Raw genomic sequence first — 17,417 nt, 5'->3', positions numbered from 1 at the left:
ATCAATTTTTGAAACATCTACAAACAGATGTAGCTGTATCCAGGTCATTTAAAATCCCTTTAAAAGTGTTCAGTGAGACCAGCTCCCGAAGGTTTAAGTGATTCTGCAACTGGTTCCAAGCTGAGGGAGCAGCGTACTTGAAGACCTTTTCCCCTGCTCAGTACGGACTTTGGGGACCGTAAGAAGGAATAAATCCTGGGAGCAAAGAGAATAATTTCCTGTACATTTTTGTTGTATGTACATCTGTAGATAACAAGGAAAAAGTCCAAGTATTGCCTTCTGAATAAAAATATGCCACTGCTCCGGTCTATGGCTAGACAGGGTCAACTAACCCACCCACCCGCTCATACAGAAAGCAATGGTGTGAGAGACTTGAGATTTGTGATAAATCTCAGTGCTCCATGATAAACTGTATCCAGCCTGTGTGGACACTACGAAGAGACATGCATGTATACAACATCCCCATAGTCTAGCACGGACATAAAAGTAGCAGCTCGAGGTCTCTTCCTGGCCTCAAGAGAAGTTCAAACCTTTTACCAGTCTAATGGTTGAATGGTCATACCTCGGGTACTAGGAGAAAATATCCTGGCATGTTGTCAGGATTCGAACCAACTGAAAGTGATCCAGGAACCATTTTAAGCCAAAGTCAACTCGACACAATATAACTAACTCGCTAATTTCCCAGAGTCGTGTCTAAATTATGTTAGCAAAGGTTCACCTGATCATCACACCCATATGTGGTTCTTCCCCAAACCTTTGCCACACTCTTGGAATCAAACTAATTGTACAGGATGTCTTTTTTTGCTTAAGTATTACAACCCCAATTCCAAAAAAGTTGGGACAAAGTACAAATTGTAAATAAAAACAGAATGCAATGATGTGGAAGTTTCAAAATTCCATATTTTATTCAGAATAGAACATAGATGACATATCAAATGTTTAAACTGAGAAAATGTATCATTTAAAGAGAAAAATTAGGTGATTTTAAATTTCATGACAACAACACATCTCAAAGTTGGGACAAGGCCATGTTTACCACTTTGAGACATCACCTTTTCTCTTTACCACAGTCTGTAAACGTCTGGGGACTGAGGAGACAAGTTGCTCAAGTTTAGGGATAGGAATGTTAACCCATTCTTGTCTAATGTAGGATTCTAGTTGCTCAACTGTCTTAGGTCTTTTTTGTCGTATCTTCCATTTTATGATGCGCCAAATGTTTTCTATGGGTGAAAGATCTGGACTGCAGGCTGGCCAGTTCAGTACCCGGACCCTTCTTCTACGCAGCCATGATGCTGTAATTGATGCAGTATGTGGTTTGGCATTGTCACGTTGAAAAATGCAAGGCCTTCCCTGAAAGAGATGTCGTCTGGATGGGAGCATATGTTGCTCTAGAACCTGGATATACCTTTCAGCATTGATGGTGTCTTTCCAGATGTGTAAGCTGCCCATGCCACACGCACTAATGCAACCCCATACCATCAGAGATGCAGGCTTCTGAACTGAGCGCTGATAACAACTTGGGCCGTCCTTCTCCTCTTTAGTCCAAATGACACGGCATCCCTGGTTTCCATAAAGAACTTCAAATTTTGATTCATCTGACCACAGAACAGTTTTCCACTTTGCCACAGTCCATTTTAAACGAGCCTTGGCCCAGAAAAGACGTCTGCGCTTCTGGATCATGTTTAGATACGGCTTCTTCTTTGAACTATAGAGTTTTAGCTGGCAACGGCGGATGGCACGGTGAATTGTGTTCACAGATAATGTTCTCTGGAAATATTCCTGAGTCCATTTTGTGATTTCCAATACAGAAGCATGCCTGTATGTGATGCAGTGCCGTCTAAGGGCCCGAAGATCACGGGCACCCAGTATGGTTTTCTGGCCTTGACCCTTACGCACAGAGATTCTTCCAGATTCTCTGAATCTTTTGATGATATTATGCACTGTAGATGATGATATGTTCAAACTCTTTGCAATTTTACACTGTCGAACTCCTTTCCGATATTGCTCCTCTATTTGTCGGCGCAGAATTAAGGGGATTGGTGATCCTCTTCCCATCTTTACTTCTGAGAGCTGCTGCCACTCCAAGATGCTCTTTTTATACCCAGTCATGTTAATGACCTATTGCCAATTGACCTAATGAGTTGTAATTTGGTCCTCCAGCTGTTCCTGTTTTGTACCTTTAACTTTTCCAGCCTCTTATTGCCCCGTCCCAACTTTTTTGAGATGTGTTGCTGTCATGAAATTTCAAATGAGCCAATATTTTGCATGAAATTTCAAAATGTCTCACTTTCGACATTTGATATGTTGTCTATGTTCTATTGTGAATACAATATCAGTTTTTGAGATTTGTAAATTATTGTATTCCGTTTTTATTTACAATTTGTACTTTGTCCCAACTTTTTTGGAATCGGGGTTGTAATATTTCCCTTCACTGGATCCAAGAGACCCAAACCTCTTCCAGCATGACAACGCTCCTGTGCACAAAGCAACCTCCATATAGTCAAGCTTTGCCAAGACTGGATAAGATCTCAAGTGTCCTGCACAGAGACCTGACTCAACCCCACTGAATACCTTTGGGATGAACTGGAACACTGACTGCACCCCAAGCCTCCTCGCCCAACATCAGTACCTGACCTCATTAACGCTCTTGTGGCTGAATGAACACAAATCCCCACTCCAAAATCTCGTGGAAAGCCTTCCCAGAAGATTGGAGATTATTGGAAGAGCTAAAAAGAATGATGTGTTATTCTTTAATAAATAAAATATCCTTGGCAATTAGCTGTGGTATACGACTATTGCTCTTGTTGATTATTTGCCAATAAGAACATTCCTTAATAATGGTAGTCATGATGGTTGTTTTATCAATGATGCAGATGTAGTGGCAGCTTAAGCGTTTTGCAGAGGTGGGGCTTCGTTCTTCTTTTAAAGACAACCAGTGACTCAGCTGTTCAGACAGGCATGGAAGAAAAAGTCTTGACGCATGTCTTGAGGGATGGTGGTTCAAGTCGTGCTTGTTCAGGGTTTGATTACTGTCTTCGGGTAGGTGGATGCTGGTCTGTTTTTGGCTTTGCATCGATGTGGGCAGCTATAGGAAGTGGAGAAAATGCAGTGATGGGGTGATGTGGGAGCACTCAGGGAGATTGAAAACGAGTCGGGTAGTTGCATTTTAGATCAGCTGGAGGTAGTCCTATCTTGGGATGACGAGAGACTGAACAAACACCTGGAGAGAAATGTCCAGATGCTCCTGATGTTGTAAAAGTGAAACCATCATGACTGAGTTAGCACCAAGGAGAATTACACTAAGGTTTCATGTGTTATCAGACGGTTAGGTCATAGAGTTCTTCAACGAGATGACGGGATCTTGATTTTTGGTGTAGAAAGGTACAGAAAGCTGAATAAGAATAAATAAATACCTCTCATTTCTTAGGTGTCAGTGTAATATCATATTTCACACTCGCAGGCAATGGTTGGCTTGTGTTGATTGCAGTTTGCCACTTGTGGGCGTGTAGCAGTCACTACTGTTTTTGCTTGTGTGCATGCAACGTCCAGGTTCCCAGTCCTCCCCAACCCCCACAATACGATAGTGGGGTGGGCAATAAAACAAATGTATATCCCAATTCTTGAAAACATTTCTATGATACACAGTTAAAGTCCCTCCTGTCCCAGTACTCACCAGGCCCTTAAAAAGGGGAACTGAAGTCATTTTTAAACTTGCTTTATTTCTTAATTAACGTGTTATTCAATTACGTTTTCGGTTTTAGTAACCTTATATCGTGACTCGTATTGGCAAGTAATTGCAATTAAATATTATACTTATCGGCCTATTCAGTTTTTAGCCGTGTTGAATTTAGTTCGTTTGGTACACGGCAGGCGTCGCTTATCCACGCGATCTTCACGAGACTTGTGCGAGACTTCGAAACGTGAAGTGTCAGTCAGGTGTCCGTGCCTCCATTTTGAAAACTGTTTTCCAAACGAAATATTGCGCAAAAACGAGTTTAAATGACGATTACTGCCTACTTTTTTCAAACTTTGCTGATTGCTATCAAAACAAACAAAACTTCCGGCTTGATCACATCAGCATTCGAAAGAGGGCGCGCGCGTCTTTTGACAACGTTGGCAGATGTCGGTCACTTTGATTTCCGTTGTACGTTTTACTTCTGTCCTTCGATGTCTCACACAGGTCTCAATGAATCTTGTTTACGGCCATTGCTTTGACATACAGACTGATAGATTACACAGCATATTTCAAACACTCATAACTTGCTATAGCAGTGATAAAATAGCGATCAAAAATCTCATCTCATTATCTCTAGCCGCTTTAGACCGGAGTTGTTAAGACCAACAACAATAACAAGACCGCGAAAGATCGCCATTTTTAAGCGACGAGAAGCAACAGCTGTACAAACGCGAAGTCATCCATTATTATTATTATTGTTGTTGTTGCTGCTGCTTCCGTGTTGTTTTTGCTTCGATATTCGCGCCAAGGTTTATGCAAACGTAGCGACGTAACTGACGCATACAGCGACGTAATGACGTCTTCCCTTAGCACCGCGAGCTATGGAAAAGCAAACTGGTTCTCAGCTGGCTCGCAAGTTGAACGAGTTGTTAACCAGCACCAGCACTGGCCCCGAACCAGCCCTGGAACTGATTTGGTGGAAAAGGGGTAACAGCGGCTGTGTTAATCCAAGGGTTTGGCCATACAGCTGCTTGGAATTGGGTTGAGTGGACACGTGATGTGATATACGTTTTCTGTCAAAATGACATAACTCGCTCCCCGCGTCTCCACAGTGATGTAGACTCGGCCCTAGCGGAAGTCTGCGGCGAGGAGCGCTGATTTGCGAGGTCCCATGCAATCGAAACTCTCAGGCAAGTCGGGGAGAGGATTCCCCGCCGAGGCTGCGCGCAGCGTGTTAGCACGAGCATGTAGCCTATGGGAAATGAATAGCGTGTTGGACGAGCGCTAATCCCATCTTTTTGGAAAATCGAAAATGTTGTCTTGGGCCCGTCTAGGGTGTCACCAATCCATGTACAAAGTATGGAGTATGTACATCCAGCCGTGTCAATTTGCAGAGGTGAACAGGGAGACAGACAGCCTTCCTTTAGTAGTATAGATGTCTCGTTGAAAGAATGTATTGGACAATACCATGGTTATAAGGTAAGTTTATCTTCAATTTTTGTGCATCAAACAATAAATGGGCGCTAAAGTGAAGAAACCTCAGACCACGTGCTCCATAGGAATGGTTTGAAGGATCACTCAAGCCAAGGGTTTGGTTTTGAAGTAATGCAGAGTCACTTAAATGTCGCTTACGAGGCTGGGACTACGTCGCATGAAATTGTCATGCATGTGCAGAGAGAATGATCAGTTTGCGACTTAATAATGTGACTTTAGGGTTAGAAATTAACTTTTTGTGCAGCATCGTACTCGGAGTTATTGTGTAAGGGGCTTTTGAAAGTGTTACTTAGCACCAGACTGCTACATGAGCTGGAAAGATCTTGTGTACATGAGCCAAGCTGTAACTTGCTGGAATTTCAGATCCACCCACAGTTTAGGAAAGCTTGTCTGACTGTTCTGCTTGCGTTACAGGTTTTAATTGTCCTTCATTTGCTTATTCACAAGTGAGCAGATGCAAGTCTGTATCGTCTGTGCATCATGTTCCTGTATAATAATAGGGCTTTATTTTCAGAAGGTTAATAACCAGTTTAGCTCATGCTAATCTCAGACTTCAGATTTGGCATAGGTTTTTACACCGGATGCCCTTCCTGACGCAACCCTCCCCAATCTATCTGGGCTTGGAACCGGCACTAAGTACGCAATGTCTTGTACATTGCATAAAAACACCCAGTGACTGGGAATTTTACCTCATCTGCATGTCTTTGACTGTGGGAAGAAACCAGAGAACCTGCGGAGAACATGCAAACTCCACGCAGAAAGGCTCTTGTCTGGCTCGAACCCAGAACCACCTTGTTGTGAGATGACAGTGCTAACCACTACACCACCATGCAGCCAATATGACGTTTGCTGTCTGGTTGAACCCAACCTCTAAGTGTGTGTCTGTAATGAATCAAAGAACAGGCTGACGATGAGCAGCCAATTAAAGCAATGCTTATTAAAAGGCCTATGGAGGAACCTGTAGGAAAAGGATGGATATGAGGTGCTAAACAGAAGTTTTGGGGTTTGAGCTTTTGAGTATTTCGGCCTACTGCAGACCACAAGCTGTATACGCACACCCTCTTCCAGTATACCTCACATGAACCAAAGATGTATGCAGATTGAGTAGATTTCACACCCGAGACTGATGAAGCAGTGGGATATTAAAGCATGTCTTGTCTTGTAGCTGGCTTGGCTCCCCTCTGCGTTGCCAATTGAGATGTAATTGCACACCCCATTCGATTACCTTTAAGCTCCGCGATTGCCAATAATCTGCCAGTAGCGCAGAATATTAACAACTTGGCTCATTTTGAAAGCCTGGCTGCAGATGTGCATTACATTTCCAAAAGCAGAATACTATTAAAAATTCAATTTTAGAATTAAGTCAACAACCAACACAATCAAGCAGTAGTTTAGAAAACGCTCAGGTCACACCTGTCAAGGTGTCAAGGCCATTCAAGTTGATGAGAAAAGAACCTCCAGTTAAAAAGAATCTATGGGTTGTGCTAGACAAATAACGTCAACTAAAATGTTTTTGCCTTTATCAGTCGTTCAAATTAATAAAAGATATTTTGATAAATGTCGAATTTAATACAATGTACAGGAAAAAGTTGAGACTGTTAATCAAACTGTACAGTCCTTAGGCTTTAGAGTGACTTGCCAAAAAATTGTTTGCCCTGTTGTCTGGAAATCGCAAGTTTGAATCCCAGTAATATTACAGCCATCTTTAGCTGCAAGTCCAAGACATGGTATACTTGCTCTCCTTGTCAATCACGATGACTCCAGGCAAACCGTGGCAGTCTTTGAGCTCATGTATGTGGAAGAGGGTGGATAGCACTTTTCTTCCGAGTGTGTTATGCTGCTCTGTGACCCAGCAGCTCAAAACATTGTGGTTGGTTGGCTTCACATTGTCAATGTCTTGGCACGTCTTAGCCTTTACCCTTCCTCCTTGTTAGCTGTTAGGGGTTGATAGGGGAGAGCTGGCTGGTGGGTGGAATTGTCCAACAAATTAGGGAGAATTTAGATTATTTTAGACTTTTAAATGAAGCACAAATTAGATCCCTAGATCTAGATCCCTACATGGTGTAATGTTACACCAGAGTTTCTTGAGATCAGTTCCAAGTAGAACATGTTTAGGAGGCTAAGAACTTTTAACCATCCAAAGGAATCTTTTTAGGAGTGTAATAAACAGTAATCCGGCATTGGGTGCCTTAACCCGGCGTTCGGTTCATCCCACAGCGCCAGTTCTGCTTAACAAAAGTAGCCCACTGGTCGCTCGCCTTCCATGCCCAGCTCCAAGCCAGTGGGCTTCTTACCCATTTACAGTTTGAGAATGGGTTCAGATCATTTTGTCCTAATGCCTCTAATCATTAGCTCTACTGTATAAAAGTGCAGCTTGTGCACCAGCTATCCTGGTGGGAAACTTTGGAGGGAACCAGGTATTACATGGCCTGAAGGTTAGAGAAGCAGCCTTGGGCCCAAAGGGTCATCGGTTTGATTCCCTGGGCCAGCAGAAAAAATGTGAAGGGAGTGAATGAACAGCACTTACCCCTCCCTCTGTATCATGGCCGAGGTGCCCTTGAGCAAGGCGCTTAACCCCCAACTGCTTCCCGGGTGCTGTAGCGTAGCTGCCCACTGCTCTGGGTATGTGTGTGTGCTCATTGCTGACTTGTGTGTGCAGGAGTTTGTTCACTGGTTCAGGCAGGAAGAATTTCACTGTGCTTGAATCTACATGTGCTCAAAGGCTTTTTCTTCTACTAGATGGTTCGATTAGTTTTTCGCCCCTATACCGAGGTCAGACGACAGATTTGTACATCAGGGCCACTGCGGGCATCCACCAGAGTTTCCTCTGGCTTCGCCCTGTCCACGCATAGTTCACCATCTTTTGGGTACCATCGTGCAGGCTCTGGCTCCACCTCACCAATGGGGTGGTAGAGGCGAGATGGTGATGCACCGCCCACCAACAGGAGGTGTGCGGATCCCACCGTTGAACTCTCTCTTCAAAGTTCTTTTCAACTTTCCCTTATAGTACCTGTTTACTATTGGTCTTGTGCCAGTATTTAGCCTTAGATGGAGTTTACCATCTGCTTTGGGCTGCATTCCCAGACAACCCAACTTCATGGTGGGGCGAGGGCCGTTACCGGCCTCACACCGTCCACGGGCGCTTTAATGCATAACGGTAAATGGTTAATGTTTGTTCTCTTGAGTGGGGGGAAAAGTTTCATTTTTGTTACGGCTTTTTGGTCAGGGTTGTGGTGGAGGCACCCTGGAGGAGGAAAAGGTCAACTGCAGATCATCATGCACAGTCACATCCATGGGTAATCCATCTACTGGCATGGTTTTGGTGTGAGGGACCCAGAGGAAACCGACAAACACAGGGAGAACATGTTAAACAATGCACATGCTGTAACCCAAGTTCAGGATTGAACCAGAGGTCCTGGAGCTATAAGATGGCAAAGCTAGCATCTGCTTCTGCTGTTGCTCAAAAAAAAAGGTGTCTGGAAGGGAAGTCTAACAGGGCTTTCCAAAAAAAAAAAACCCATGGGAGATACAAACTGACTTGTCCAGGGTGTACCCCGCCTTTCGCCCGTAGTCAGCTGGGATAGGCTCCAGCTTGCCTGCGACCCTGTAGAAGGATAAAGCGGCTAGAGATAATGAGATGAGATGAGATACAAACTTTTGCATTCAGTTCGACCAGGAAAATTGTTAAGAAATAATCGTAGATCATTTGTTTCTTGTTTTTGATGCTGATATAAATGAAGCACAATAGAACCATCATGGAGACGTCCTAGCTCATATCGTCATACCATCAGGGCTTACATTTTTAACTGGAATGTACACAACATGCACTTTTGTCCCCATAACTTTCAAATGACTTCTGCAACTATTCCTCTTACCCAAGCCGACCTCTCTCCAGCACTTCTTTAATGAATTTTTTTTTTCCTTTTTGTGTGTGAGGCCAGTCCCTCAAGTCTATTGATAGCTGATGGCAAAGGAGATTTTCATTAAACCCTTATTAGCATTGACCCGCCAATACAAGGAGGGCGACTCTTCTCGGTTGCAGTTCTGCTGACTCGAGGGATGGCTCAAGGCTTCGGCTGTCCAACCCCAAGCATTCTGATGTCTAACGAGCTAGCTCAACGTCTCTGGCAGGAGTTTCAAATAATGCATATTCTCCTCTAAACAGTGAAGGTGAGGCAGGCGTTCGGAGAGAAAATCCCTGCTTTACAGTCCACTGCTGGACCGAGGCGTTTTATTACAAGATCTTCTGCTTGGTTCTCTCTGTGGTAAAGTATGCTGTGTTATTAAACTTTTGCTTGCTGGCATCATGTTCGGGCATAAATGAAAAAGTTGTGTGTGTTCAGAGGAGATATAATTTCTTTAGAGTAAACAACTAAGCCGTATCTTAAGTAAGGAATAAACACAGTGCTGTGATAGAAAAATATTACAGCAGAGTTACTCTTCCCACCCTGAAGTTGACTATTTTCTTGTAACAGCATGTGTTTTATTCTTCAGTTCTCGAACACGAACAATTTCTTAATGATAAAAAACGACGTCATGCTTTTTAGCTCATCCGGCCGCAGGCCAGGCCGGATGAGCTTATGCGATTTACAAAAATCGCTACTCCTCCTACAGGATTGATGGGATTTCGATCAAACTCGCATACAAGGTTCCCCAGACGGGTGTGCATAAAAGTGGTCAAGATGGTGGCACCACCTGTCATATTTATGGTTTTGTGGGCACCTGAAATTTTTGGGTGACTCATCACATTAAACGCTACCCTTCATAAACTGCTGGGACGTTTTCACTGAAACTCACCCAGAAGACTCTAAAGACCTACCAGCAAGAATTGTTTACCAGGTGGCGCCACCTGCCATGGATGAGGCTACAGAGGGGTCACGTGCAATTTCATGAAAATCACTACTCCTCCTACAGGAGTGATCAGATTTTAATCAAACTCGTATGGAATGTTCCCCAGGTTGGTATGTATAAAAGTTGTCAAGACACCGGTGCCACCGGTCATATTTATGGCTTTGTGGGCGTCTGAAATTTTTGGGTGACTCGTAACACCAAACACTACAGTACTGTTCATAAACTGCTAGGATGTTTTCACTGAAACTCACCCAGAAGACTCTAAAGACATGTTCCAACAAAAGTTGTTCACCAGGTGGCGCCATGTACCATGGGGTCGTATGCAATTTCACGAAATCGCTAGTCCTCCCACCGGATTGATCGGATTTCAAACTCACACACAACAACAATGGCCGGTATGAACTACAGCCTCATTGAGGCTTTTTTTAAAATCAGTTTATAGTTACTTTTAATGTTGTGGACTGTTTGTGAAACAAATTAGTTCCTGCTATCACTTAAGTCACTGCAGTGAGGCTCTCACGCTGCCTTTGTCGTAGAAAAATCCCGCTAGCTCCTGCTCACAGTGGCTTAAATGGTTTTATTAGTGTCGTAACATAACGACAATAGAATGCTACAAATAACACATTTCCTTCAAGATGAAAATGAATTTCACTGGAAACAAGAGGTCAATTCTTTGTTTTTCTTGCATTGGGGGGAAAAAATGATATCCCGAATCCAGCATATGTTGTAGCAGCTACAGTATAAACAATTGTTCCCTCAGCAGAGAAAAAACTTAGCTTATCATGGATCAGAGAACCCATCAAGTGTGAAGTCCTCCATCTTGAATAATTTCCCACCTTGGAAAATGTAAAGTTACAACTTCAAATCTGAGCGTTACAAAGCGTTACAAAGCACTGACACTGGAGACTCTTTCTCTTCACAGAAAACTTCACCAAATCAACAGTTATTCTATCCACATTCACTGGAGATGGTGAATGTGCCCCACATTTTAATGTTATCCTTTACTTTTTTTATCCAGTTGAATATTTAGCGTACAAATGTATTTTCAGCTCTTAAAAATGACCGCGGTCTGGACCACGGGGGCCTCATAGCTGGCTGCGGCCATGGAGATGAACAAGACGCTAATAGGAAGATAAGACCGTTGAATGACAAATGGAAGTTCGGGCGAGATTGGCTAGTTCATAGCAAAACCGAAAATACCCTGTACTGCAGAGACTGTAGAAAGTCTGGCAAAGACAGGCACCAGTAATTTTAAACTCGAAACTATAAAGGACCACGAAAAGTCAAATGCACACATCAGTACTATAACATCAAAACAGGCGGAGACAGCTGGTTCACCACAGGACAGCATTGCTTTCAGTCCCTGGCGGTCATGAAGTCTGCTGAGCTGGAGAGGATGGAGCTGATGTTTAGAAACGTTCACGCGATTGGAAAGAAGTTGATCCGCCCCAGCTATCAACTTATGGCCTGCTGGAAGCCTCAGGTCACGAAAATCATTTTTCATGGACCATTCAGACTCATCTGATGATGAATGTAATGAGGACATTCAATGTCTCTCTCTACACATGTTCGCGCACACACACACACACACACACACACACACACACACACACACACTATTAATAGATAATACACAATATACATAATAATACTTGATAATGGGGCAGCACGGTGGTGTAGTGTTTAGCGCTGTCGCCTCGCAGCAGGAAGGTCCGGGTTCGAGCCCCGTGGCCGGCGAGGGCCTTTCTGTGCGGAGTTTGCATGTTCTCCCCGTGTCCACGTGGGTTTCCTCTGGGTGCTCCGGTTTCCCCCACAGTCCAAAGACATGCAGGTTAGGTTAACTGGTGACTCTAAATTGAGCGTAGGTGTGAATGTGAGTGTGAATGGTTGTCTGTGTCTATGTGTCAGCCCTGTGATGACCTGGCGACTTGTCCAGGGTGTACCCCGCCTTTCGCCCGTAGTCAGCTGGGATAGGCTCCAGCTTGCCTGCGACCCTGTAGAAGGATAAAGCGGCTACAGATAATGAGATGAATGAGTTGAGATACTTGATAATACACATAATACTTGCATATCAAAACATCAAATGTTTTTCAATGATAAATGTTTTGATTTGGACTTTTAATATTAGAAACAGTTCAGTTATTTTTCATATTATGCGATATTTCATATTGTAAGGGGCTTGAATTTGAGTTCAATAAACAGAATACTCTGTTTATATTTTTGTCTGAATTGGTTGCATGTTTTCATATAGGGAGCTACCTTAACAACAGCACTGAATACCTGAGTGCTACTGTAGAGATATATTATACGCTGCCATTCATAATTAAATCTAGATCTTCCGAACTTTAACGTGTCATGGTGAAGAAAAAACTGCGATTTCCTGGCAACAAAATTATGGCTAGTGAAAAGGCTGAATGGCTCGTGACTCGGGAAAACCACTAGCCACAGTGGCCGGTGAGCAAAAAAGTTTATGTAAAGCCCTGGTATGTATGTTATTTACCAGCTGGGAGGTCCGTATCGTGAAATACTGTGACCGAGGTCAGTATTCAAGGCTGAGGTCACGGTATTTCACCATACAAACCGACCTTAAGCTGGTAAATAATATATTTATTTTTTTCTTTACCAAATTCTAACAGAAAACGAGAGCGCCCGAAAGGGAAAACTGAGCCGAGCTGCCATTTTGAATCCTCATTCACGGCTGTAATGCAAATGGCTTCCTCCTCGCTATGCAAGTGCACTTCCATGGCAGGAAAGAGAAACTACATTTTGCTGCCTGTGTAGTCCCCTATTTATACAAATAGGAGTCATTCAGTGTTAGCAAATTACAGGTTTTAGCTTTCTCCTGAAATGTTTTCCTTTATTACTTCTTCCTCAGGGTAGTAAAACTCGCTTTCGCTGTGAGGACTGTCGTTATCGCTATCCATGATGTAAAATGAACGCTATTATGCTGAAAAATGTTGGCAAAAATGTAGAAGTTTTTTGATAAAAATCTTATAAAAAAGATAAATGTTGACAAAAATTGCTACTATGTTTATCGTTGTTGTGAACGAGCGAGTCACCAGAGGTCTGTAACCGGGGTCCGTACCGTATGATACGGACCCGCTCGCCAGCCAATCAGAGCGCAGGATTCGATGGAAACCAGACCGCGAAGAAAAATAGAGATTTATGTCACAGTTTTGGTTCTCCATGTCCCGGATGGAGCTCATATGAAAAATACGAGTGGTGTATTTCCCGGTAAAACACTCGTATCTATATAATATAATACACTAGCTAGAAGCTATAGCCTAAAGAAAATATTATAGTAAGTAAAGTAAAGAAATACAGTAAGTTAGTTCACAAAGTGTAAAGAGAGAATTGACTGTAGATCGATGTGATGGCTCAGGGCGGGGCCCAGGAATACATTACCTGTTTGACACAAACATGTCAATAGTATTGAATACAACAAAGCCTGACTTTTTCAATATCGTTACCTTAATAAAAAAAAAAAGGCATTGACTTGCTAACAGAAGCAATCATGACCTTTTTTTGCACTCGCTGAATTTTCAGCAGATTTATAAACATGGATGTGAATATGAATTACCTTTGTGGCCTTCCTCGACAGGTACGTGGATGACGTGATCTCTAGGATTGGCCGTATGTTTCCAGACATGTCCATTGAGCTCTTCCGGCCCAACGGGACGTCGGCTGTGCTGCTGGTGAGTTTCTCTTATAAATCTGTTCTTCCGCATGAGTAAAATGATCCTGTCTCTCATGATTTGTACTTTATTCAAACCGCAGGGAGTCAGGACATCCAAATTTTGCTAATGACTTTCACCTTTTAAAGACTTGTGCAGGCAATCAAAAGTTTAAAGACACTTTATATCAGTGCTTTGTGTAAAGAATAAAACATGGCATGGCGTACTCTTATGGTCAAGGAATCACCGACCGGGTAGTGTGACCAATTTCACCCCAAAATTAAAAATTTAACAGCATGATCTTATAATAGCATGTTCCAAAATGTTTTATTATTCTTATACCACAACATTTGTCTCATATTTTCTTTATAGTTTATATACTTATTGGATATTATGTTATGGAACATGTGCAAAACGTTCTTACGTGAATGAGAATTCAACAGTGACGTGGTATAAGACAGGTTGTCTACTATTAGTATAAATACGGAGGTGGTTATAGGAAATCACGTGCGCTGATCGGTCGAGAGATTCGGATTATTTCTCGATAATCACCTCCAGTGACTCAGCAAAATGGCGGCCAATCGCTTTGTCACCGTAAGTGAGGAAGAATTACACATTATAAAAGAAAATGCTGTTCCTAAAAGCACTGAAGATGCTGCGAAGTTTGGTCTAAAACAGGGCTTTGAACCGGTTCAAGGAACGAAAACGAAAACCGGGAACTTTTTCTATTTCACATGGAACAGAAACGAAACCAGAAACTTTATTATTTTTTATGTTCCGGAACAGAAACGCTTATTAAAAATAATGGTAACCGGTTAATACCGGTTTTTATTTCGTTCCTCAAAGTTTCCGTAGCCTACAAATAAAAAAGTCATTCTTCTCCTGCCCAAGTTTCTATGACCCGCTGGGGTTCACTTCCTGTGTGACGTTCGCTGACTGAATGGAGAGAGCGGGAGGGTGGACTACTATCACGTCTCCACATCTTAAATAAGAGGTAAATATTGCAGTCTATCGTTATTCAAAAACGTCAATTTCAAACACGATATCAATATATTTGTCCACGTTAATGAGAGGCTCGCGAACATTAAATGACGTTAACCTCTGTTAGCCTATCAATGCATAGGGCCTGACTAGCCTTTGGTAACACACTAAACGAATTATCTTTCATTTTTGGCACTTTTTCTGTTTGTGTAGATGGGAAGACATACTGAGAATCCAAATCGCCAACATTTGAAATAATAATTGTTTTGAATTATTTCTTGTCTTATTTAATGAAGGTTGTAATAGAATTAGCCTACATTTGGCTTAAGCTGGATGAGACAGAGACATAATTTTATAGCCATTTGTTAAACAGCTGACAGGGAACGTAATTAACCGTTCCGGGAACGAAATTTTTTTGTTCTAACCGGTTCGGGAACGTCTATTTAATGGTGGAACCCAAAACCGGAAACATTAAAATTCCGTTTCTGTTCGGAACGAACCAATAGGAAAAAAATTCTGGTTCAAAGCCCTGATCTAAAACTATTTAAAGGTAAGCCGTTATTGTGATTTACTTGATTTGATTTCAAAACAAAGAATTTTATGTGAGTCAGCGTGTGTAAGTGACACAAGCCTGCGCGCATTACATTTGCATGCTGCTTTTGAAGTTTGAAATCAATTATTTTTTTATTACTTTTTTTTTTTAAATAGCCACCTGTGTATTTATACTAAAATAATTATCCACCTCAGACTCCGTGAATATCGGTGAATGATAACCTCGACTTTGTCTTGGTCAATATTCACCGATATTAATTTTAGCTTCGGCAAATAATTGTTAAATATTGCCAGGGACAGAATTAAAAAGGACAAAATGCAGAATTACAGTGCTGAGCATAAATGAGTACACCCCTTTTGAAAAGTAACATTTTAAACAATATCTCAATGAACACAAACAATTTCCAAAATTTTGACAAGGCAAAGTTTAATATAACATCTCTTTAACTTATAACGTGAAAGTAAGGTTAATAATATAACTTGGATTACACATTTTTTCAGTTTTACTCAAATTAGGGTGGTGCAAAAATGAGTACACACCACAACAACAACTACTACATCTAGTACTTTGTATGGCCTCCATGATTTTTAATGACAGCACCAAGTCTTCTAGGCATGGAATGAACAAGTTGGCGACATTTTGCAACATCAATCTTTTTCCATTCTTCAACAATGACCTCTTTTAGTGACTGGATGCTGGATGGAGAGTGATGCTCAACTTGTCTCTTCAGAATTCCCCATAGGTGTTCGATTGGGTTCAGATCAGGAGACATACTTGGCCACTGAATCACTTTCACCCTGTTCTTCTTCAGAAATCCAACAGTGGCCTTAGATGTGTGTTTAGTCATGTTGGAAAAGTGCACGACGACCAAGGGCACGGAGTGATGGTAGCATCTTCTCTTTCAGTATAGAGCAATACATCTGTGAATTCATGATGCCATCAATGAAATGCAGCTCCCCGACACCAGCAGCACTCATGCAGCCCCACATAAGGACACGGCCACCACCATGTTTCACTGTAGGCACCATGCAGTTTTCTTTGTATTCCTCACCTTTGCAACACCATACAGTTTTGAAGCCATCAGTTCCAAAAACATTTATCTTGGTCTCATCACTCCAGAGTATAGAGTCCCAGTAGTCTTAATCTTTGTCAGCATGGGCCCTGGCAAACTCTAGGCAGGCTTTTTTGTGTCTGGGCTTTAGGAGAGGCTTCTTTCATGGACGGCATCCATGCATGCCATTTCCTCTGCCGTGTATGCTTTATTGTGTCATGGGAAATAGTCACCCCAGTTTGGCTTTCTACTTCTTTAGATAACTGCAGTGAACTTGCATGCCGATTTTCTTCAACCCTTCTCATCAGAAGACGCTCCTGTCGAGGTGTTAACTTCCGTGGACGACCTGGATGTCTCTGTGAGATGGTTGCAGTTCCATCTTTCTTCAATTTTTGTACCACTTTTGCAGCAGTATTCTGACTGATAAGTAAAGCTTCGCTGATCTTGTAGCCTTCACCTTTGTGGTGTAAAGAAATTATTTTCTTTGGGGAATTCTGAAGAGACAAGTTGAGCATCACTCTCCATCCAGCATCCGGTCACTCAAAGAGGTCATTGTTGAAGAATGGAAAAAGATTGATGTTGCAAAATGTCACCAACTTGTTCATTCCATGCCTAGAAGACTTGGTGCTGTCATTAAAAATCATGGAGGCCATACAAAGTACTAGATGTAGTAGTTTTTGTTGTGGGGTGTACTCATTTTTGCACCACCCTAATTTGAGTAAAACTGAAAAATGTGTAATCTAAGTTATATTATTAACCTTACTTTCACGTTATAAGTTAAACAGATGTTATATTAAGCTTTGTCTTGTCAACATTTTGGAAATTGTTTGTGTTCATTGAGATATTGTTTAAAATGTTACTTTTCAAAGGGGGTGTACTCATTTACGCTGAGCACTGGAAATAATGAAAAATGGGGAAAATATTGTTTTCCAACAAAAATCTTTTCAAGTTTTTGAATTGTCCTTTTGAAAAATTTTTTTAAGTGTTCTTGGATAAAACCATCAGCCGAATGTCAGCTATCAACAGATGATACATGATATTAATGGTGAAAACTCCACGTAATAACCCATAAATTAAGCAGTAATGTTTCAATATTGTTGACACCCATGAAAGAAATAAGGATCCTCCACCCCCTAA

The 17,417-nt window shown here is 41.9% G+C and overlaps 1 protein-coding gene across 1 annotated transcript in view; it reads left to right on the top strand.

Annotated features, from left to right (window-relative positions):
* med27 (mediator complex subunit 27) overlaps positions 1–17,417 on the top strand; it is a 200,614-nt gene that overhangs the window by 101,269 nt on the left and 81,928 nt on the right. The window contains exon 4 of the mRNA XM_060930908.1: positions 13,623–13,716. Within this exon, the coding sequence (XP_060786891.1) occupies positions 13,623–13,716 (94 nt within the window). The remainder of the gene's footprint in view (positions 1–13,622; positions 13,717–17,417) is intronic.

The sequence above is a fragment of the Neoarius graeffei genome, chromosome 10 (assembly GCF_027579695.1).
Source record: "Neoarius graeffei isolate fNeoGra1 chromosome 10, fNeoGra1.pri, whole genome shotgun sequence".
Lineage (NCBI taxonomy): Eukaryota > Metazoa > Chordata > Actinopteri > Siluriformes > Ariidae > Neoarius > Neoarius graeffei.
Note: the sequence above shows the minus strand (reverse complement) of the source record. Positions and strands in the feature narration are given on the sequence as shown.